Below are 24,999 nucleotides of genomic sequence, written 5' to 3'. Positions count from 1 at the left end.
ATGGTGCAGAAAACAGTGTCTACTGGCTGCCTGCACTGGGACACAGGAGGGACAATTATCTGCTCTAACCCATGTTTGGTTATCTTCATCATGAGTCTTTATGGAGGTGTTGCCAAAGGAAAAGGGAATACCTGCCAGGGCTGCAGCCTTTGACGTTCCCGCCTTTCTCCTTCACCCACCATCAACATCTGCTTGGGTCGGGATGAATATGCAGCATGGAAGGCATGGGCAACAGCATGGATGCTGCTATAAGCAACGTAGCTGTCCTGAGACAGGGCTCTCTCAATCTCCTCCTGGGGCAGCGTCGCCTGTTTCTCTTTCTCTCTGCAACCTGTCCAAATTTTCATGGACAAAACATGCGTTGAATTGAAACACTGAAAGGTTTCATCCCAAAACCGTTCCAGAGGAGAGGAGACTGGCTCATAGTAGTCATATTTTGTCATTATTTTAGTCTTCATTCTGAAGGACAAAGAACCGTGGAGGAGACGGAAGAAAGAAGGTGCAAGAGACAAGTTCATGTCAATGTCCTGAAAAGCTGGTGTGATCCAGACTTTTGCTCCAGTTGGCTTCTTTTCAAGTGTTCCTTGTATCAACATAAATGGAAAACACCCATAGTGGGAGTCGGCATAGTAAACAATTACCTTCACTTCTTTCCCCAAGAAAGAAAGGTCGATCTGGAATATTTGAGTTAAGAAATTTCGTGGTAGCCTTTTGGAGAAAGCGACACAAATCCCACTGCTGATCATCAGGGGTGTCAAGGCACCCAGTAACCTCTCCCCATTCTCAGTGTCTGGAGCAAAGAGACCGACCCACGTCCATCGGAAAAACAGGAGCAGCTGGACGATCCCCGGGTACTGGGTTTCTTCCTTTGGGGCCGTCCGGTAGACAAAAGGGAAGTGACTTTTGTCATTAGAAACAGGAGTAGCAATGCCATAACTGATCTAGGGAACAAAGTAAAGTAAGAGACTGCAGTTTAGTATCAGTTTGTTTTCTGGATGAAGGTCAAATATTTTTGGCTAAAATGGAAGGAGGACTATGTATCCTGCATTGGGTTCCTGAAGAGGAAAAAAGGCAGGGTATAAACACAGTAAATGCAATAAATACTGTAATACTGTAAAATACTGTAGAGTGATACACTTCAGGAACCAATCGATGGAGGTTGGACCTGCTCACTGCTTCATGTGAGACAACTGAAAAGGGTAGATTTAGCCCCGCCCCCAACTATGTTCTAGATTCTGTTTGGGGAGCACACAGGAGCCTTCTTCAAGAATTAAAGCCATGAAGGGGCCACATGAGGACAAAAGCAACCCACTTTGGTTTTTGACCTGGTTACAGGACCGAATCAGCCTTGGGTGCCCTGCTGGATGATCTATATCATGAGAGGGACAGGGGGAGTGCCACCCTGCTAATTCTGCTCCATCTCTTACCAGCTTTGGATACCCTGGACCATGGTTTCCTGCTGGACCAACTCTGTGGGAAGGGCATCAGAAGAAGTGTGTAACAGCGGTTTCAGTCCTACCTATAGGGTTGATTTGAGGTAGTAATGTTGGATGTCCACTCCTTGACCCCTTGGCAATTGAGCTACAGGGTTCCACAGAGCACCATCTTGTCCCCAATATTTGTCAACATCTTCATGTAGTCACTGGGAGCAGTAATGGGGGTAGTTGGAACAGGATGGAAGCCCTGTGGATGAGTGGTTCCCAAGTCCAGGAGATAGAGCCATTGCCTCTTCTGGGTGGGGCTTCGCAGCCCTTGAAAGATCAGGTTTGTAATCTCGGGGGAGTCCTAGATCCATGGTCCCTGCAGGCCCACTTGGCCCTTGCAGCTTGGAGTGTCTTTTGCCAACTTCAGCTGGTTCACCAGCTATGGCCTCTCCTGGGTGGGGTAGCTTGTACACCACAGTACAGGTGCTAATAACCTGAAGACTGGATTACTGCCGTGCACTCTGTGTGTGGCTGCCCTCAAGGCTGCTCCAAAAGCTGGCAATAGTTCAGAATTCAGGAGCTCGGCAGTTGTCGGAAGCTGACCCTCTTCAGCATACTTCACTTTGCTGAGTTAACCGCGCTACCTGCCTATTTGAAACCAGGTCAGATTTAAGGGGTTTTTTAAATCAGTGTACAAAGAGCTAAACAACTTGGGACCAGGATACCTGAAAGAGCGCCATGCCATCTCCCTTTCCAACCTGCCTGATGACTGAGCTCATCGAGGGGCATGCTCCTGGTGGTTCCCCATGGACTTATGGCCCGACTGGAGTCCACCCAGAGAAGAGCCTTCAGTTGGCCCCCGTTGTCTGGAACAAATTTCAGGATGCCATCCTTGGCTGACCAGCCACAGTTGTATTGTAATTATATTTCTCTCTCTCTCTCTCTCTCTCTCTCTCTCTCTCTCTCTCTTAGAAATAATTTTTAACATGGAGTTTTATTCTTTTATCTTACCTTGTATATTTTATTGTTCACCACTCCGGAATCTGTCTTGATGTAGAGTGAAATATAAATGTAAATAAATAAATACAGAAATAAATACAGAAATAAATAAATGCCCTACAAGGCTGTGCCTTCAACAGAGAGATGGGGGACAGCATACATTCTGGGGCAGAATCATGGCAGTGGTCATCATGTGGGGGCTGCAAAAACTGCTGGGGAGGGTTCTTGTTCCTGTCAGCCACTACTGTTTTCTCTAACGTCTGCACAGGAGAGCCTTTCGAGACGTGATTAATGTTGCAATCCTACAGAGGTAGATGGGCAGTCAGACCTCTGCTGAAGTCAGAGGCAACCTCCTATCCAATGCAGGGCAGAACCAGTGCAAAGAAGGGGATTACCTCCGTGCTGCACTTTGCCGTAGGTGGACCTTTTCACGTGTCTATGTGAGGCACCGGGAAGGGTCAGGAACCGGGCTGGGGATCACATAGAAAGCTGTCCAGTACAGCTTCCATGGTCTTCTGCCATCCCTGCCCCCAGGGATGTCCGGTCTCCCATCCCAGAGCTCCACCACTGCCACGACTCACCTCCAACACACACTCCAGAGAGCCATTATGCCCAGGAGGCACAGGGACTGAAGAGCGAGCGCTGAGCCCAAGCGATGCTCATCTCCCCTATCTATGCACCCGGCCTCCTGTCCACTCCCCATTCACACCTGTGGGATTTTGTAGATGCTCGACATGGAGGAAATGTGGAGGGAGAGGTCCGATTCAGCCCCTTCAAGGACGGCCAGCAGGTGATTCTTTCTCCCACAGCTGTAATGTGGAATGTTGCTTTCGCCCCCAGCAAGGAGTTGCAGCATGCCGTAGGAGGTGGCTCTGCCTTCGAAGTAGGACTTGTAGATGTTGTACCCCAGGGTGATGTTGGGTAAGAGCCTGGGGTTCCGGTTGATCTCCTGAATGGCAAACATGAAGGACAGGATGTGCCAGTACCTTGTATCTTGCAAACTGCAAAACAATAAATAAGAATAAAATTCAATGCCTCATGCTATCGTTCTCCACTGAATGAAAACAAGTCTCAGTTTCTTTCTTTTATACCCCTATATTCTTTTGCATGCATTTTGAATCCCAGAAGAGCCAATCATCACATAATGCTTTGGATGTTCATAGGGGTTAGCAAATATACCTGTGTTGCAAGGTAATTGAGTATCCATTTACCTGATGAAAGGAAAGATGGAGATATTTGTACCACATTCCTTGAGAGAGTATGTTGGCAGATTGCAAGGATCAAGTATCTGTCTGTCTGTCTGTCTGTCTGTCGGTCTGTCTATATTTAGATAGATAATCTCTCTGTCTCTGTCTCTGTCTCTCTCTCACACACACACACACACACACGCTTGTCTTGTGTTAAGGCTTATCAGTAAAAACAATCATTCCGTCATGTAAAATCATAATAGGGGTGGGGTATCATTCAGAATGGTTTCACCAATGTTATTGAAATTTATAGGTGCCAGAAAAAGTGTTGCGTTTACATACCATGAAATTTCCAGGTCTCTTGGTGAACTATTGGGAGAGAAACAAACAAACAAACCCGTCTCTCTGTCCAAAGAATCTTTGAGAGTATGTATCAGTGACCTCGTTCAAATCAGAGTTTGTGGGGAAAAAAAAAACTTTTTTTATGTCTAAAACATTGATGATTTCCTATTCCTCCTGTGTCGGGGATGGTGGAATATTTTTGTTTAAATAACCCTTTTAAACTTGTATGCAAGTATTCTGCCGCCATTGTAGGCCTTGTTTTCATTTTGTTTTCTGCATCATGCTATGTTTTCTGGTGTTTGAGAGGGAAATCAAAACAGCCACAGCCATTCAGAAAAAAATGGAAAAAAATGTCTGGAGGGACATTTAGTGGGTATGTACTGACCAATCAAATGAGAGTAAAGTAGGCTGAGGTATTTAAAAGTAAGTTTGCTTTGAAGAAATCTGTGTGCCCATGTATGTGGGCATGTGCTTGCATGGGTCTGCATGCCTGCTTCTTTCTGACTTTATAGTTCTATGTGTTTCAAGGGATTTCACTTCTGGTTTGAGTTCAGCTTCACTCTCTCCATTCCCCCAAACTATCTTGAAATCACAGCCCCTCAGCTCAGTTTGGTGTCCCCAAATGCTCAATCTCTGCCCCCAGCCCCCCTTGCTACCTGAAGGATCATCTCCTGCCATATACACTTGCCCAGACCCTGAGGTCAGCTTTAGCAGTCGGACTCCAGAAGTCCCCACCAAAGGAAGCAAGGTTGGTGGTTACTAAGACAAGGGCCTTTTCTCCTGTGCCCCTCCAGTTGTGGAGGAGAAAATTGGATGAATCGTATTCTCTTATAACCAGAGTTTTAAGAGTGGGGCTGGGGGAGTAGATTCTATTTCTTCTTTGAGAAAATGCCTCAACTGTCAAGTCTGAATCTTTGGAGTGTAAGAGACATGTATTTGAGGATGGTCTATTGCCATTTTGAAGTAGAACTGGTCAGAAATTGCTTTTTTCTAGGAGGTTAAGTTTTGATAGGTGAGCTCCTGCAGTTTGATAGATTTTGTCTGGATTTCTTTCCCACTTGAATTACATGGGCTACTTTGGAGGATCATTTCTCCTGTTTGTACAGTGACTCTTGGAAAACAGTCTGTCATGTCTGGTAAGGAAGAAGGTGTAGAATACACTATACCTCAGAAAACACCAAGGCATTTCTAGGTTTCTACCCCATTTTAAGCCGGCATTCAAATAAAAAAGAATTTCCACACCAGCCTCTAGCCATTGTGGAATATGAACCAGTCCTTAATAGCACAAAGGATGTTAATAGTCTTAAGGCATGTTATATTCAGGGGGGAGGAGTGGGGGAAGAAAAAGAGATCTCCCTATTAATAACATAAGCGGCGTAGCTCAGTGCCAATGATCTGCCACCGTATATTTGATATACACGGATCTGGATGGACAAAATTTGGAGACACATTATACAGATTCTTAATTCTCCTATTTCTAATAACCTAAATGAACAGATCATGAAAAAGTTAACCAAGGGCTTTGGTTCATTACCATCCCAGAAGCCTTTTCTCCATTATAGGGAATCAATGCACAAAACACAAAACGAACTCAACTGGTGTTTGGCTTGAATCACTTCTAATGCAGGAGCAACCACAGGCTTCTGAAGTCTTGATTCAGAGATGTTAGGATACTGAGTGACAGGAACTACACTCCTGCCCAGCAGAACCTGTTTCCCTTGTGACCCTATATGATGTTGCTGAGTTCTGGCACTTCACCCTCTTCTTTGACGTCTCTTCAGAATAAACAGGGCCATCAAGCATTCATTCATGCAAGACTTAATCTTTGACCAGCGGTAGCATTTCTGGGGAGGTTTTGGGAACTTTCATTCCAAAGCAAATTGCATCTGTGTAAGGCAGGAGTCCCTGCAACTCTGACCCAAGGACTCTTTCACTGTAATTTCTATTCTGATTTGAGAGGCCATATGCTGTATCCTCTGCTGACTAACTTCCCAGGGCATTCTGAGGAAAGTTTGGTCATTCACTGTCTTGGGAGAAGTCAGATATCTCAACAAAGAGGTGGCTAATTATTTTCTAATCATCATGCGTATGCACACTCAGCTGATTGTATGAGCTAAACAGAAGAACCTGTATCCCTGTGTCCTGAAATTATGTCTTGTATTTTATCTTGAATGTGTCTAACACACATTACACACACACACACACACACACACACACGTGGTTTCTTCAGAAGTACATCCCACAGAGTGCAGTAGGATTTACAGTCACGTACTGTGGTGGATGTGGAAGAATGGTGCTCAGCCTTAAGAACTATGGCCCTGTAATTATTCTGGAGAAATAATTACAATTCTGTGTGTACATGTGCATTTGGACGACTCCCAAAAAATAACCTCCCCAGCTCCAGCCTGTGTCTTAGCACAATATTTAAAAGCAAAGAGGCTGCTGGTTCTTTTGGCTGAAACAATGCAAGGGAACCCCATGGATCCAGTCATATGTGAGCATACTGAACTAAATGGTGCCTTCACTTTAATGAAGCTCCGAATTCTTCTTCAAAAAGGACAGAGTGGTAAAAGTCGGGAGAGCGATTCATCAGGGATGATTAGAGATACCAGAAAAGATGGACAGTCACCCGCAAATGGGGACAACCGGAGTGCGGGTTTGGAAGCATAACATCATAATCATCATCACTTACATGACAACCCTGCTTAAAGGGGGCTCAGAGAAAACATAGGGTTCATCACACCTAAAATACTGTGAAGAGAGGACTCCACTGATGAGGTAGTCTCCTGGCCAGTAATAATATGATCCTAAGTCTTGCTCTTTCTTCTGAGTGATCAGGCATTCTGTCTTCTGTAGTTGACCGGCTGCATAAGGAAGCAGGAGCAACAACAACAGCAGCAACGATATCATTCTGGGTCTGCCTCCCTCCTGCTGCTCCTCCTTTGTGACTGTTCCTTTCACCTCCACAGCCAGCTAATCAGAAGACGTGAAAAAAGACTTGCAAGATTGAGGCTGCAGTGTCTTTACAATGACATACAATTCTGAGCCAAAGGCAGTGGTGGGAGGCAGTGTACTGAACTATACCATAGGAATGGTCATCTCATCCTGTCCTAAAACTGAGCCCAGGCTCTCGGGAGCACAGGAGAGATTTTATGCACCAAGCTTTTCAGGCATGGTGCAAGAGGGTTCCTGGAGCTGCCTTTCATTCTGATGTTTACATCATTCATCTCCAAGGAAAACAGAAAGCAAAACATCTCTTGAGCTTTGGCAAGGCTCAGAATAGATCACTATGTTTTTGATAATGATCAGGGGAAGCTTCACAGCTGCAACTTCATGGATTCTCTGAGTGCCTCGAGGCGAGCTGCAGAACTGGAGAAAAACATGTTTGTGAGAAGTCACACAGGCAGCTCCATCTTCTGGTTGGAAGGGGGAAGGGTGATCCTGGCCTGGCCTGTATTTGAAAAACTCACACAAAAGAGCCAAGGTCAAGAAAATCTCTTAAGACACAAACCAGTTTTTGGGAACCTGTGGCCCTTGAGATAGCACTAGACTGCGCAATCAGCAGCCCTAACTGGCCTAGCTGATGGGGAAAAATGATGGGTGTTGCAGTCCGAGAACATCAGGAGGGCCACCTCTTCCCCATTCCTTAGGCGCAAGAAATACAGTCAGGATTACCAGTGATCAAACAACAAATGGTGGCCGCCATACAACTGAAGGATCTCCCCCTATTAGTACTTCCAGTGAGCTCAACAGAACTGTGCAGAATCTTGTTTGGGACATAGTAATCATATTCCACAACATAGTTACTTGCAAACACATTCCGAGAAAATCTGTTAGGATGTATACCAGAGGTCGGGGGATATGTGCCCTTCCACATGTTGTTGGACGATGTTGGACAAAAGATTTTCTCTTTTGTATTCAAATCAGGCCTCAGTACAACAATGTATTACTTGGGAATAAAGATGCAGCCCAACAGCCCAGCACTGGAGGCCAAGATCGAGATGACCTGCACAGCTACCATGTATTTCGCCTTTGTGCTCAGGTAGGACAGCACAAAGGACAGCCAAACACTGCAGAAGATCAGCATGCTGAAGGTAGGAAAGCCACCGTGAAGCAGATGGCAGCCAGGACGCCCATGAAGCCAAGGGCAGAATACAAGAAGACTACAGATCCTTCGTTGCATTGCAAGATGATCTGTCCAGGCTGGGAGTGCATGTCAGAGTCAGGGAATGGGGCAGAGCTCCCCAGCCAAATGGTGCAGATGACAGCTTGGACACAAGAACAAGAACTTACAGTGGAGTTTGCAAGACCCTTTCCCACCAATCTCTTCTCTCTGTTCCCTGGCTTTGTGGCCAGGAAAGCCAACACCACCATGATGGTTTTGGCCAACACCAAAGAAACGGCAAGTAAGAAGATGGTGCTGAAGGCCGTTTGTCAGAGAAAGCAAGTCACTTTCCTTGGCTGTCCTATGAACATGAAGGAGGACAAGAAGGAAAGCATGGTGAAGATGAGGACAATGTAGGGGAGGTCTCGGTTGCTGGCCTTAATTATTGGCGTTCCTTGGTATTTCATGAAAATTCCTATTTGAAGCCGGTGGATAAGGACAAGAATAGAGCAAAGGAAGTCAGAACAATCCCCAAAGGTTCTCCATAGGAGAGGAAGGTTATCTCCTTGGGGACACATTGATCTCAATCCTTCTTTGGACACTGATCTTCCAGACACTTGGTGCAAAGGTCTGCATCTAAGAAGAAGGAGAGTGACTTCAGTAGGATTCACATCAACTGTACGTCCAGAACAATGTGCAGTTGGGCAGAAAGAGAAACAAACATTGCCTTGCAAAGGACCTGCTTTGTCACCAGAAGTTTCAATCTATGGCCTCATCACCAAAGGAGGACCTTAGTTGTTGTAGGGCCAGGAAAGCTGTCTCTCTGGGACATTATGGAGTGCTTTCCAGTTGGAGTAGAGCAAAGAAGAGTGGGATAGATGGATGGATGGGTTGACTTGGAATAAACACAGCTTCCTTCTGTGTTGACATATGAAGAAGCCACTGTGTTTATCCCAACATTGTTCAGGGTCAGGGAGTATCTGTGAGGTTATCCTGTTTTGTATCTCCATAATAATCCTGTAAGGCACATTAAGCTATGTGGTAGTGGAGTGGCTTGTTCTTTATGTATTTATGCAAATATTGTGCCACCTTTCACCCACAAGATGTTGCTCATGGGTCTCCTAGTTAAGTGTCAAATCAGAGTGGGAAATTGTCCTAAAGCTGTCCTATTCTTTTTAGTAAAGTTTTTCTAAAGGGGTTTCGAGGAACAGAAGAGTGAATCAGTGTTGATCAGGGGAATGCTCTGATCACCAGACTTCAGGGGATGTACCATTTTCACATCTCCTTTTTCTTCCAGGCACCCCCTGCTTGCCTGCCACAGAATCGCAGCCCAGTGCAGGGTATTCTTTCTCTACAGGTGATGGAGAAAGGCCGACCATGTCTATACATATGGCCCTGTCCCAATCAAGGAAAAAGCAGAGTGGTTCTTGGTGGGGGGGCACAATTTATACCAGGCAGTGAGCATCCCCCCTGCCTTGCACCCCAGAGATTGACTCCCACGGTCATTTCTTTCAACTCACTAAATGGGATTAATGGTGGAGATTAAAAATACTGAAGCCAAGAAGGGGAAAGAGTTCAAAAAAGCCTATACCATCTGTTCCAAAGATGTATGAATATTTAATGTCTTAATTTAAATGCTTTTGAGCCTGCACATGAGAACAATGATCACAGTGATATATGAATCAGAATAACAAAACGTTGTAGAAGAAGAGCCACTAATGACAAATAAAATAAACATTCAGTGGAAAGCATCAAGCCATCATTAAAATCATGCTGTGTACTGGAATGGCTGGGTGAATACACCATAGCACTGTGAGGTATTTTAGCCTGAGCAGTAGTGAATGGCCCATGACCACAAGCCCCATCTCTGAGGAGGGATTTGAACTCAGGTCTCTCCTGTCCAAGTCCAACCCTCCCGTTGCTTCTATCTCCAAGGAATTGCCATGATATTTTCAACTAGGAGCAAGCAACAGTAATTCATGAAGCCTTCTTCTCTTACCTACTCATAGAATGTTTTGCTCTAGGGGTTTAAAAGAAAAGAAGAGAGAATTAAAATAGGGATGTGGAGACTATTGGGTGGATTCAAATGGTTGCCCTATTTCCCAAGGGAGCTCCCATTCCTCTGATGTCACCCACCTTCCCGAATGGAGATTGTTCCATCCGCGCATGGAGCGCAAGCATAGCAGCAAGGTGGCTCTCCTTCCTGGACCTCCTTGGCGTATCCGGGGCGACAGCTCTCAGTGCACCTGGAACGAGGCATGGTCTAGCAGCAAAGTGAAGGAGCATCAAGGAAACAGTGATAAGAATATTTGTGTCTATGGAAATGAGTCATACAGTTTGGGGAGGACCCAACAGGCTCTCAAGATAGTGACCTTAAGTGAAATAGAGAAGTGAACTCTGGTCCTTCTTTCAGGGAAGCACTATTCATGCATCACAACATGGCACAGAGGTATTTGGTCTGTTTGTTTGTTTCAAAATGTATATACCATGTTTTCTACACATGTACTCAAGGCAATGTAAGAACTGAAGGGGAAAAGGTACAACAATGAAATAAACTAAAAGACAACCATAAAATAACAGAAATTACAAACAACAGGAATTAAAAAAACAAGCTTCAAAACTTATGCATGCAATCCTGGAGAACTGTAGGGGGAGGGAGATGAGCTTTTCAAGGGAGGATAGCACCACCTCTGAAAAGGCCCTCTCCTCTTCCCTGTTTTGATCTTCAGTGACAGGGCAGAAGGAAAAGGAAGGATTGGAGGCCTCATCGCACAGCTGGGAAAGGAAAGGCTTTTTAAGGAGATGGGGTATATGGTGGATTTGGAGACACTAAGGGGGGTACAGGAAGGATTTATATCCCCCAAATAGTTTCAGCATCTCGGATGACTCTTTCAGAGTTCCAGGTGGTTCTGACTAAAACTCAGAATGGAACCACAGCCTCACCCAAATCTGAGCCACCAGCCTCCACTGTGCCAAACCACAGAGTAGAACCCCATTAAATGAATAGAGGCACGAAGAAAAAACAAATGATGAAACACCAAAGCATCACACTGTAAAAATCCCATTCCAAAAAAGCCCCTTGAAACACAAAGGACTTCCAGCTTGAGACTCATGGCAAACCAAAGTCTCCAGGGACGATGCCACAACACAAAACGCCTTCCTGCCGATTGTCACCAGCCATATCTCAGATGGTTGGGCCATTGGAGAAGGCCTCATCAGATGCTGAAAGAGAGCATGTCCAAGCCTCCTGTGGAAGACATCATTTTTATTAGGGCTTTGCACCACTTCGGTCCAAATCCTGAACCCTTAGTGGATCGGGGCGATTTGGACCAAAACGATGAAGTTCTGGAATGGGTCAGGATCTCTCTGAAGCACACCAGTATGGCTTAGAGGACTCTGAAGTGTTTGGGGGATGCTTTGCACCTGTCTGGACAGTCCCCCACTCTTTCCTGGTCTCCTAGGGATCGCCCCCCCCCCCCCGCTTCAGGTCTCTAGAAGTTGCTTCAGATCTGGAGCCAGAAGTGGGTCAACCTGCCTTTGGAGCAGGTGAAGGTGGGTCAGGGCTGATTCGGGACCACTGAATCAGCCTCCGAAGCAGGTTGGACGGGCTCTGGAGAGCCCTACTTTTTCCAACCATGAGCATAGACTGTGAAAGGCTTCAAACGTATCAGAACTTTAATCTGCACCCTGGAGCTGACTGTGAGCCAAAGAAACACTTTTAAAACAGGTGCGGTGCTGTCTCTCTGCCCTGCCCCACTTATCAGCTGCAGGGCCACCAGCTCTCTCTCAACTGCCTTCAACAGAAGGTCCCCGTGGTGCCTCCAAGCCTCCTTTCTGCCCTTTTGTATTGGCCCCAGGAGCATAGCCAAGTCATTTATAGTGTCAGAGGGGCCTAGAGATCCATAATGCTTGGTTAAATTCATTATTGGTGCAATCCCTTGTTAGTAAGCCTCTGAGCATGTGCAGATGAGTCAAAAGGCCGATAACAGCCCCAGAGCATTCCCTGAAAATGAATACTTGGGGGCCTTATGAGGCTGTGCCTGGGAAGTGAAGCAATGTGTTTATGCTGAGATGCAGGTAGGGTTGGTGGAGAATTCTGCTGCGGACCCAAATGAGGCTAGATTCAAAAGAATCCAGCCTCCGGCGTCCACTGCAGAATGGATGACTTACCTCCACCTCCCTCTGGAATCCTCTGGAGCCAGCTCCTGTCTGCGGCAATTCCGTGGAGCTGCAAGCCACCTCTGTATCACTGGCGATACGGCAATGGTGGCCCCCAGTGCTGTATCGCTGAGGAATGAATACAGATGCAAATGACATAGTGGATGCCACTTGCGGCCATAAAGCCTGTAAGTTAACCTAAATGCAGCCAAATGTCTGAAATGAACTTGATCACACTCCGGGAGACAGCAGAGGACAGGAAGGCCTGGCGTGCTATGGTCCATGGGGTCATGAAGAGTCAGACACGACTTAACGACTGAACAACAACAAGGGCTTTATGGCTACAAGTGGGGTCCACTATGCCATTTGCGTCTGTATTCATTCCTCAGCGATATGGTGCTGGCGTGCGGCTCCTTGGAATCGCTGCAGAGAGGAGTCAGCTCTGGAGGATTCTGGGGGAAGGAATGGATTGCCTCCCCCCCCCCAGTGGATTCCTCACAGACCGGAAGGAAGGGAATCCGCCCATCCCTAGATACAGGTGGCTGTGCTGAGATCCTAGTGCTGTTAGTCTATGCTGGGAATGAGTGCTAGGGGTGCTGGCTGCTATTAGCTGCCTTATATATAAAACCCATTGTACCCGATGGTTCTGGGTTCAGAGAAGCTGTCTGATCCAACCGTTGGGTACACCTGTGCTCTGTAAGTACTCAATAAAGTCTCCTTGGAAGCAAACCTGCATCTGATTTATCACTATTGGCACCTCTAACCTAAGAGTTCAACACCCACAGCAGGGGCAACACGCCTCTGTAGTACCCAAGTTTAGAGGACCTTCTGACTTCCTCTGCTTTGCTCCCAATTTTTCTCCATCCAAATAGGATGATGGCGTTCTGGAAATGGGTGGGGCAATGGGCAATAAATCCATGCCAGATTACCTGCTATATATATGTGATACGGGAGACAGACATGAGAGGCAGGGAAGAGCAAGAGCAAGAAGTCCAAAGAGGAGAGACAGACGAGGACCAAGGCAATATGCTTCCTGATGATTGGTGGTGACAGTCCTGGGTCATAAATGCATTGAGCTAGGATGGACGTACAGTAAAAGCTTCGTCTTCTGTGATGGATTCGCCCTTCTTTGGCCAACTTCAGATCTGGGAGGTATTTTGCTCTTTCAGGTGACAGAGATGCTCATTTGGTCTGGGGGGGGGGTCTTCTGAGCAAGACGGGTTAGCACCCACCCTTCCTACAACTGCATGGGGTGTGTGAAGGGGGTGGGCATTATTGAGCTCCAACCCTTTGTTTTTCCTGGAAAATTCAGGGTTGTCAATGTGGCGACCTGCAGAGGAAAACCCTGAACCAGAATGCTGTCATGCTATGCTAGTATTGGTCCACAGAACTTATGGGGAGGATGGGCATCTCCTCCCAAATCTCACCTTGACTCTGGCTCCAAAGTGTAGTGCCCCAACTGAGCATCGTGTTACTTCTTTTGGTCTCCCCCTTGTGTCTGCACTTAGAATCCATGCCATCTCTTCTAACTCAGTCTGATTCTCCCCATACTGGGGCCATGATTCAGCAGTACAGTACTTGCTTTACATGCAGAACATTCCATGTTGAATCCCTGGCATCTCCAGGTAGGGCTGGAATAACTCCTGCCTGAAACCTGGAGAGCTGCTACCAGTCAGTGCCAATGATACTAGGTTAGATGAACCTATATTTTTGGAGGCAGCTTTGTACATTGATACTTGAATTCAGTATGAATCAGGAATTGTGTTTGACTGGATAGCCATGTAGCCTAACATGTGTTGAGAAAGATGTCTGGAAAAAAATCACAGAACAGGGTGGATATTACTAGAGCTTAAGAGAGATGTCACAAGCCAATAATAGGACACAGATCCTTTCCTCTACCTCATTAAAATGCCCTGGCCATACAATGGCTTCCTGGTTAATGGTGAGTTTCATGTCTGGAGATGCCTGTCTCTTCACACTCCCAACATTCCCTCTAGCACGAGATTTATTGGGAAACATCACCCAATTCATGATATCAAAGTCTGCTAGAATGACAGAGAAAACAGTCCAGATATAGAAATCATGAGAATATAGTCAATATCTTAGGCCTCATCAGTTTGAGCTGTAATCTTCCATGGTCAGTGCACACATCCCATTTGGGCTCAGAATGCCATTCTTTGGGTATTCACCGTCACAGGTAGGGATGTCAGAACAATCCTCAATCAATTCAGTTGAGATGCCTGATGATCTGCAGAGATTTTAAAACAAAATCTATACCTTTTACTCATAATGAAGATACGAGGCCTGCTCAGATATCATGCTAAGCCATGATAGTTAGGGAATCTCTGCTAACCATGGTGGCTTCACATGTCATGTAGGGAGAAAACCACACTCCCCATTGTTAGTAAGCCACCCCGACTAACCACCCCTCTGCAAAAGTGTTAAGGGGCCTGATGCAGCTGACTGTGTTATCTGGAGGGCTCCTCAGTGGTTTCAATTAGCTCCAGAGGACTTCCAAGCCATGACCATAGAGTCCACTAGGTGGAGTGTCTTCCACTATGGGCAACACCCTAGCTGCCATGGACTTTCTCTATGTCTGAGGGCCTATTTCAGATGCTGGAGCAGCCACCAGGAGTGAGCTCCAAGACTCCTTTCATGCCATGGAGGACGGGATGCTCAGGAAACACACCAGGAAGACAGCCAGGTAACTATTGAGAGGGGATGTTTACCCAAAGGTAAATAACATGGGTGGAAAAGGTCATATACCCTCTGGGATGCCACAGCTCAAGACGTCAAAAAATAATCACCAAATGTTAATTTCTGAATCCACCCTTGCTGGTAGCAGGGGAACTAAAGTGCAGTGCCTCCAACACCAGTGTGGAAGGCCCAGCCCAGAAGGGTATGAGGGTTGATGGTATGAAAAGTGGATGTGAGATCAAGTAGAATCAACAGCGTGGCTTCCCTCTTGTTTCTTTTGTTGAAGATCATTGTTCATGGGACCAAGACTGATTCAGTCACATAACCAGAGGAGGAATCCAATTGGAATGTGTCTAGATCATCAATACTTGCAACTGGGCTGACACCACCCCCTTGAGACCATTAGCCAAAAATAGGGTATTAGGACTGGAAGTAGCTATCAAACTCTAGGGCTGTGAAAAGACCCACCACTTTGCTTCAGATGCCATTTTGGACATTCCAAAGCAGCCCTGCTTTGCTTAAGATTGCTTCAGACCTCATCCACTTCGCCTCGGATGTGAATCCGAAGCGAGAGTCAGATATCCGAATCATTCTTCTTCTATGATGTTTTCCCACTGACTTCCATCGGAACAGATAAATGGCTTTCACAATTTGTTTTTAAGACAAACACATGAAATTTGGGGACCTGGCATCCCCATGGAGGGAATCCCACCTGCCAAATGTCAGACAGCGTGGCCAAGTAGTTTTTGTGCTGAGTGAAGGTGAATTTTTATTTGTTTTTCAACAAAAACTCTCAAAGCAAAGAGCTATAACTTGTCAGCAAGCCTGGAGAGGATCCCACCTGACAAAGTTGAGACAGTTTGGCCTGGATGTTCTTGTGCGAGGCACTGGTAAATTGGACATTGTCCACCTCTATCCCTCCAACAAGAACCCAAATATGCCCACTGTATTTTGAACTGTGGACTGTGTAGTTCTTTGACACACACTGCTTACTTGAGCACAACACATGCAAAGACACACACACACACACAGAGAGAGAGAGAGGGAGGAGCAAATGAAAAGCAAATGCTGGACTACCTACAAGCCAGCAGGTGAAGACTCCAGGGGAGAACAGGGGTTTTTCATATATTTTTTTAATTTTAATTTTAGTTTTTAGGGAAAAGAGATCAAAAATAGGAAAGGAAGGTATACAGGAATTGGAAGGGTGGTGGTGGCAGGGAGCCAGGAACAAGGACAAGAGAGTAGTGTGTGTGTGTGTGTGTGTGTGTAAAAAAAATCTAGACAGAATGAAAGTAAGGGCAACAAATGGTTGAGAAATGAGAAGGGTGGGGTGGAAGGTAAAGAAAGAGGCAAGGGAAGGAAAAGTACAGAAGTTTTTAATTTTTTGGTTTTTAAAAGAAACAGTCAACAAAAGCTGATTAGCTACACAATCGTACTCCAAGGGTGCTTATCAATGGGAGAGGTCACGAGCGGGGTACCGCAGGTCTCGGTCCGGGGCCCAGTGCTCCTCAACATTTTTATTAATGCCTGGGATGAGGAGGTGCAGGGAATGCTGATCAGATCTGCAGATGACACAACATTGGGTGGGATAGCTAATTCCTCGGAAAACAGAAACAGAATTCAAAGTGATCTTGATAGGCTGGAGTGCTGGGCAGAAAACAACAGAATGACATTTAATAGGGAGAAATGCCAAGTTCTGCACCTAGGGAAAAGAAACCAAATGCGCCCTTACAAGATGGGGAATACTTGGCTGAACAATACTACAAGCAAGAAGGATCTTGGAATTGTTGTCTAGCACAAGCTGAATATGTGACGTGGGTGCAAAAAGGCAAAAGATATTTGGGGCTGCATTGATAGAAGTCTAGCTTCCAAATCACGTGGGCTACTAGTTTCCCTCGATGCAGTGCTGGTTAGGCCTCAGCTTGAGTACTGTGTCCAGTTCTCGGCACCACACAATAAAAAGGATGCAGACCAAATGGAATGTGTTCAGAGGAAGGCAACAAAGATGATCAGGGGACTGGAAACAAAGCCCTCTGAGGAGAGACTGAAAGAGCCAGGCATGTTTAGCCTTGAGAAGAGAAGACTGAGGGAGATAAGATAGCACTGTTCAAGTCCTTGAAAGGTTGTCACATAGAGGAAGGCCAGGATCTCTTCTCGATCATCCCAGAATGCAGGACATGTAGTAATGGACTCAAATTAGAGGAAGCCAGATTCTGTCTGAACATCAGGAAAACCTTCCTAACAAAGCAATATGACACTGGAACCAACGACCTAGGGAGGTGGTGGGCTCTCACATACTGGATGCATTCAAGACGAGGCTGGACAGCCACTTTTCAGGGATGCTTTGACTTGGATTCCTGGTCTGAGCAGGGGGTAGGGATGTCAGAGAATTTCACCATGAATCTTGGGGAGGCCGAATGCCAGCGCATTCGGCCCCCCGAAATCGGTGGTGAAATGGTCTTCCCTCCCGCCGGGATGGGACTTACCTTGGGCGAATCTCCCTGGCGGCAGCAGCTGCGGCAGCGGTTCGGCGGCTGTTCGGCGTTGGTGTCTGCGGCGGCCGGTCTTGCGACTGGCTGCCGCCGCCACCATTTCCAGTAAAAAAAAAAACACGTGATAGGCTACGTAAAGATTTACGTAGCCTATCACGGCTAGGTTTTTAAAAAATACCGTGATAGGCTACGTAAATGTTTACGTAGCCTATCACGGCTGAGTAAAAAACAAACAAACAATCCATCTACGCTATTTGCGTTCTCCTTATTTTCGCCGTAGTCTACGTAAATGTTTACGTAGACTAGACGTGCCAAATTAAGGAACGCAAATGGCGGCGCCCATGGGCGCCGCCATTTGCGTACGCACGGTTGTTTTTTTGTTTTTTTTACTCAGCCGTGATAGGCTACGTAAACATTTATGTAGCCTATCACAGCTGACTGCAGGGATGCAAACGGCGGCGGCTACAGCCGCCACCATTTGGAGACCCGGCCAGCCAGGATTCGTGGCAGGAGGGACGGGGTGCCTCCCTCCTGGCCAGAATTTTGGGTGGGAGGGACAGGGTGCCTCCCCCCCCTCAAATCAACTTTCGTGAAAAGGTAAGTGACTTTCATACATCCCTAGCAGGGAGTTGGACTCGATGGTCTTATATGCCCCTTCCAACCCAACTGTTCTATGGTTCTGAGATTCTATGAAAACAATGAAGTGTAAAACATGTTAGAGAAGGTAGGGAGAGGGAGGGCGAGACAAAGAACCAACTCTCGAACCAACTCTAACAGCACATCATAAACCAAAATCACCACCTAATCAGAACTCTCTTACACACACAAATAAACGAAAGCAGGCTGATCTCTCCAATGTATCCACTCCAGTCTTGCCCCCACTCCTCCACCACTGTCACCGATTGGAGACTGCTGGTTACATTCAGCCCTAATCTGGCAACTAGAGTTGCCATTCACCAAAGCTCCCTCCCTCCCTCCCTCCCCCCCTCCCTCCCTCCCTCTCCTCTTCTCCCCTTGCCCCTGCCCTCTTCCTCCTCTGCCCCTCCCTTATCTTTTTCAAGTTGCTATGTTTTGGAGACAGGCTATCTGGGCTTCCGAAGGCATCAGAATACTTCTGAATTGTCCAACCTCGGCGATGAATCGCTTCACTTCGGAGCACTTTGGATCTGTTCTGATCCTCTTCGGATCACACCAAGGCACCTCCAAAGCAGCCCACTTCCCACTGTTATGCAGGATTTGGTCCAAAGTGGTGCACAGCCCTATCCAAAACCATAGGGTCGAGAGCAGGTTTCAGAAGAAATGGTCATACTACCACTTGTAAAGCCTCATCAGACAGCCACTTGGCTTTCTTGCATTTCTTTTTCTTTGGGATGGATTTCATTGCTGCCTCCTGAACAATGTTACGGACCTCCGTCCATAGTTCCTCAGGCACTCCATCTATCAGGTCTAATCGCTGAAATCTATTCCTCACCTCCACTGTATATTCATAAGGGACATGATTTAGGTCATCCCTGAATGGTTTTCTCTACGTTCTTCCATTTAAGCCAAAATTTTGCAAGAAGCAGCTCATGATCTGAGCCACAGTCAGCTCCAGGTCTTGTTTTGACTGACTGTATAGAGCTTCTCCATCTTTGGCTGCAAAGGACATAATCAATCTGATTTCGATATTGACCATCTGGTGATGTCCATGTGTAGAGTCATCTCTTGTGCTGTTGGAAAAGAGCGTTTGCTATGATCAGCGTGTTCTCTTGGCAAAACTCTATTAGCTGTTGTCCTGCTTCATTTTGTACAACAAGGCCATGCCTGCCTGTTATCCCGGTTCACAAAATGGTTGGGCCATTGGAGGAGGCCTCATCAGATGCTGAGAGAGAACATATCCAAGCCTCCTGTGGATGACATCATTTTTACTAGGGCTGTGCACCACTTCAGTCCAAATCCTGAATCCCTATTGAATCGGGGTGGTTCGGACCGAAGTGATGAAGTTCTGGAACGGGCCAGGATCAATCTGAAACACTCCAATATGGGTTAGATGACTCTGAAGTGTTTGGGGGATGCTTTGCACCTATCTGGACAGGTCCCCGCTCTTACCTGGTCTCCTGGGGATTGCCCGCAACCATCGCTGCCTTGGAGAGAGTCACCATTTTCTTTCAAAATGGTGTCTCTTCTTCTTCCAGTAAGAGGAGTCACCATTTTTATTTTTTTTTATTTTTTTTAAAGGCAACTCTGTTGCAGAGGCCAAGATGTGTAGGCACTCCCAACACATCGAGGTAAGGATTGGGGGGTCTGTGGTGGTGGCCGAAACAGCAGTGTGTGTGTGTTATGTTCAGTGGCAGTAACCCCCCCTTCCAATCTCTAGATCTCGGGAGCCTGAAGTGGGTCAACCTGGTTTCAGGGGAGGTTGAGGTGACCTCTTTATTAGGGTGGGTGGGCTGTGCACAGCCTTAATTTTTGCTACCCTGACACTAGATTGTAAAGGGCTTCAAAGGTATCAGCACTTTTATCTACACCTTGAAGCTGACTGTGAGCCAAAGAAGCACTTATAAAACAGGCGAGGTGCTGTCACTCTGCCCTGCCCCAGTTATCAACTGAGGGTCCACCAGAACTCTCTCAGCTGTCTTCAAAGGAAGGCCCACCAGGCACCTCCAAGCCTCCTTTCTGACCTCTGTACTACTCAGGTTTAGAGGAACTGTGCTATTGCTCCCAATTTTGATCCATCCAACTACGATGGTGGCATTCTGGGAATGAGTGGGGGTCGGAGGCCAGGGATGAGCAATAAATCCAAACTAGATTATCTGCTATATAAATGGGAAAGGAGAAATAAGCATGAGAGAGGCAGGGAAGAGCAAGAGCTGGAAGTCCAAAGGGTAGAGACAGATGAGGACCAAGGCAAGCTGTTTCCTGATGACTGGTGGAGGTGACTGTCCTTGGTTATAAATGCGTTGAGCTAGGATGGAAGTACAGTAAAGGCTTTGTCCTCTGTGATGGATTAGCCCATCTTCGGCCAAGTTCAGATCTGGGAGATATTTTTGTTCTTTCAGTTTGCAGGGAGGGTAAATTGGCCCAGAGGGGTCTTATCAGCAAGAGGGATTACCACCCAACCTTTCTACAGCTGCATCGGATATGTGACATTGGGGGGGGGAGCCATCTTGTACTCCAACCCTTTGTTTTTAAGGAGGATTCAGGGCTCTCCAAGTATCACACTGCAGAGGCTGACCCTGAACCAGAACCTTTCATGATATCCCAGTACTGCTCCACAGAACATATCGGCGCATCTCCTCACAAACTCTTACTCTGGTCCTGACTCCGAAGCATACTTCCCCCACCTGGGCATTGTGTTACTACTTATAATCTCCCCCTTGTCTCTGCACTTAGAATCCATACCACCTCTTTTAACGCAATCTGATTCTACCCATATTGGGGCAATAATTCAGCACTAGAGTTCCGGATTGACATGCACAAGGTCCCAGGTTCAGTCCCGGGCATCAGTAGGTAGGGCTGGGATATCTCCTGCCTCAAACACTGGAGAGCCGCTACCAGTTAGTCTCAACAATACTGGGTTGGATAAACCCAAGTTTTTGGAGGCACTTTCCTACGTTGACACTTCAAGTCAGTACGCATTGGGAGTTGTGTTTATCTGACTGAAGAGCCTTGTAGCCTAACATGTGTTAAAAAGCCTGGAAAAAAAATCACAGAACAGGGTGGATATTCCTAGAGTTTAAGAGATGTCACACACCAATAATAGGACACAAATCCTTTCCCCTACCTTATTAAAATGGCTGGGCCACACAATGGCTGCCCACTTAATGGTGAATTTGATGTCTGGAGATTCCTGTCTCTCCACACTCCAATAGTCACTCTAGCACGCGACTCATTGGCAAACATCACCCAATTCATGATATCAAAGCCAGCTGCCAGTTGCCCAGTCTCATCCAGATACAATCCACCCATGGAAGCATTAGAAAACTGGGCTCAGAATGTCATTCTTTGGGTATTCACAGTCACAACTAGGGATGTCAGAATAATCCTTGGCCAATTCAGATGAGATTGAATTTGACAGATTGATTGGATTTGCTTTTTCCAAGTTGCACAAATTGCGGAGACTTCCAAACCTTTTCTTTTTTTTTACTTGTGGGGCGGGGGACACAGCAAAATTCTGCTACGTAATTTGGACTCCATCAATGAAAAGTTGGCAGAAGTAAAGAGGCCTGATCATCTGCAGAGACTTTTAAACAAAATACGGACATTCCTACTCATGACAAAGATACCACGCCTGTTCACACATCATGCTAAGCTATGATGGTTAGGGAATTTCTGCTAACCATGGAGGCTTAGCGTATCATGTGGGGGAGAAAACCACATTCCCCATAGTTAGTAAGCCACCCTGATGAACCACCCCTCTATAAAAGTGTTAGGGGCCAGCGGTGGCTTACCATGTCATCTGGAGGCTCCCCAGTGGTTTAAACAGGCTCTAGAAGACTTCCAGGCCATGATCACAGAGCCACTTGGTAGAGTGTCCTCCACTGTGGGCAACACTCTAGCCGCCACGGACTTTCTGTATGGCTGAGGGCCTAACACAGATGCTTGAGTAGAAGCTAGGGATGTCAGAGAATTCTGTGACGGATCTTGGTGAGGCTGAATGTCAGTGAATTCAGCCCCCCGAAATCCATGGCGGAACGAAGCCCCCGCCCCCCCAACCCACAAAAGGCACATGAAATCTGTGCTGACTTGTGAATGGCGGCCACCCTGTGGCCGCCATTCGCTTCCTGATCGTAGCCGTGATAGGCTACGTAAATACTTAAATGCCTTTTGCATCCCTGTGGAGGCCGTGATAGGCTACATAAGTATTTATGTTGCCTCTCACGACAGCCCCACCCAAACAAAAAAACAGCATACGCAAATGGTGGCGGCTACGGCGGCCACCATGTGTTCCCTATTTTTAGCTGTTTTAGCCTACATAAATATTTACGTAGGTTATTACGGCAAAAAAAAGGGTAATGCAAATAGCACAGTGGGCACTATTGGAGTTCCTTTTTTTTTTGCCATAATAGCCTATGTAAATATTTATGTAGGCTAAAATGGGGGGGGGGGAAGAAATGCAAATGGCGCCCACTTCGCTATTTGCGTTCCCCTTTTTTTCACAGTAATAGCCTAGGTCATAACCCTTTATTTTTGCCATCATAGTCTACATAAATATTTACATCGACTAAGATGGCCAAAAATAAGGAATGCAAATAGCGGCAGCCATAGTCGCCATTTGCGTATGTGTTCCCCCCCCCAGAGCCCTCCGTGGCCGGAAATCCAGCTGTGGACGGCTCTGGCCTTGCTGGGCCTGGCCGGCTGCTCCGTGGAGCTGCCATGGAGCACAGCCGGCTGTTCGAGGAATCTGGGGGGGAGGAACGGAGTGCCTCCGCCCCCATCAAGGATTCCAGGGGGAAGGTTGGAACGCCTCCCCCCCACCGTCAACATAATCCGCAGAAAGGTAAGTGACTTTCGTACATCCCTAGCTGAAAGCGAGGAGGAGCTGAGGAACCTCATGACGAAAGTGAAAGAAGAAAGTGTAAAAGCTGGGTTGCAGTTAAACCTCAAAAAAAAAACACCAAGATTATGGCAACCAGCTTGATTGATAACTGGCAAATAGAAGGAGAAAACGTGGAGGCAGTGACAGACTTTGTCTTTCTAGGCACAAAGATTCCTGCAGACGCTGACTGCAGCCAGGAAATCAGAAGACGTTTACTTCTTGGGAGGAGAGCAATGACAAATCTGGATAAAATAGTGAAGAGCAGAAACATTACACTGACAACAAAGGTCCGCATAGTGAACGCAATGGTATCCCCTGTAGTGACCTATGGCTGTGAGAGCTGGACCATAAGGAAGGCTGAGCGAAGGAAGATAGATGCTTTTGAACTGTGGTGCTGGAGGAAAATTCTGAGAGTGCCTTGGACTGCAAGAAGATCAAACCAGTCCATACTCCAGGAAAGAAAGCCAGACTGCTCACTTGAGGGATTGATATGAAAGGCAAAACTGAAGTACTTTGGCCACATCATGAGAAGACAGGATACCCTGGAGAAGATGCTGATGCTAGGGAAAGTGGAAGGCGAAAGGAAGAGGGGCCGACCAAGGGCAAGATGGATGGATAATATTCTGGAGGTGACTGACTCGAGCTTGAGAGAGCTGGGGGTGGCAACGGCTGACAGGAAGCTCTGGGATGGGCCGGTCCATGAAGTCACGAAGAGCCGGAAGCGACTGACTGAATAAACAAGAAACTAGTATACAAAGCCCTAAACAACTTGGGACCAGGACACCTGAGAGAGAGCCTTCTCCCTTACCAACCTGCCTGGTCACTGAGGTCATCAGAGGGCGTGTTTCTGGTGGTTCCACATGGACTTATGGCCTGGTTGGAGTCCACCAGGAAAGTAGCCTTCAGTGTGGTTCACATCTTCAACTTCATGGATCCTCTGTGTGGCTCGAGGCGCAGGTGCAGAGCTGCAGAAAAACATGTTTGCAAGGAGTCACATATGCGGCTCCATCTTCTGGCATGGTGGGCATGGGGTAAAGGTGAGCATGGCTCATGTGTGTGAAAAACTTTTGTGTGAAAAACTCACACAAAACAGCCAAGATCAAGAAAATCTCTTAAGACACAAACCAGTGGTTGGGAACCTATGGCCCTCCAGATAGTTCTGGACTGCAAGACCAACAGCCCTAGCTGGCATAGTCCATGGGGAGGAATGATGGGACTTGTAGTCCAAGAAGATCAGAAGTGCCACTTCTTCCCCATCCCTGATGCGCATGAATGTACACAACACTTGGGGAGTTTCCCAGCCCTGCTCCCTTTGCCAGCCCTCCCAATTGCACTTCTGCTGCTGGATAAACCGGAATAGGGATTACCAGCGTCAAAGAACAAATGGTGGCTGCCATAGAACTCAGTGATTTCCCCCAGTGGTTATTACTACCAGTGAGCTCCTCAGAACTCTGCATAACCTTCTTTGGGAAGAAGTAAATTATATTCCAAAAGCTGGTGATTTGCAAACATAAGAAATAAAATGGAAGTAAAGGGTAAAGATATCTATGTGTGTTTATTGAAATATTCGAAGTGTCGCATCGTTTATTTCTGCAATGCTTCCTTAAATACATGGTTCTTGATGTCAACTCCTGGCCCATCAACCATGTGAATCCTGAGGTTTGCCAATGAGAGCAAGTGACTCTTGGTGATGCAGAGCAGTCTGTGGCAGAAGAGAGGCGTAGGCTGACAGACGACAACTTCGTTTGCCCGGCTGCAACATATGCCCTGCCAGGACCCCATCCAACCTCACTGTGAAAGTGCAGCAAAGGATCAACCAAAGGGTTTCCATGGTATAATACCAGAGAATGATCAGCCAGAGGAAAGCCATCTGAGCTAACAGACACTGAAGCAATATCCGAGACATGGGGAACGTATTACCATCCAGAGTGAGCCTTAGCGTTCATCATTCTGCGGTCATCATGATGGATATACAGCAATACATCCACAGGCGCATGCCCAGCAGCAAGTGCAGCCGAGTTCTCGTGCTCAAGGACTTCACTGATATGCCGCTACTCAGTAGCGCATGGGCAAACAT

General features: G+C 46.7%; 1 protein-coding gene across 1 annotated transcript in view; it reads right to left on the bottom strand.

Annotated features, from left to right (window-relative positions):
- The window catches only part of LOC146356397 (vomeronasal type-2 receptor 26-like), an 81,149-nt gene extending 56,150 nt beyond the window's left edge, over window positions 1-24,999 (bottom strand). Inside the window, exons 1-3 of the mRNA XM_084830086.1 lie at window positions 24,905-24,999; window positions 24,534-24,624; window positions 12,228-12,344 (exon numbers count right to left, since the gene is read on the bottom strand). Of these exons, the coding sequence (XP_084686212.1) occupies window positions 12,228-12,344; window positions 24,534-24,624; window positions 24,905-24,999 (303 nt within the window). The remainder of the gene's footprint in view (window positions 1-12,227; window positions 12,345-24,533; window positions 24,625-24,904) is intronic.

This window comes from Heloderma suspectum, chromosome 2 (genome assembly GCF_057233095.1).
Source record: "Heloderma suspectum isolate Gila_16-S chromosome 2, 16-S_ref, whole genome shotgun sequence".
In the NCBI taxonomy this organism is placed as follows: Eukaryota; Metazoa; Chordata; class Lepidosauria; order Squamata; family Helodermatidae; genus Heloderma; species Heloderma suspectum.
This window is presented reverse-complemented; position numbering and strand designations above follow the sequence as displayed.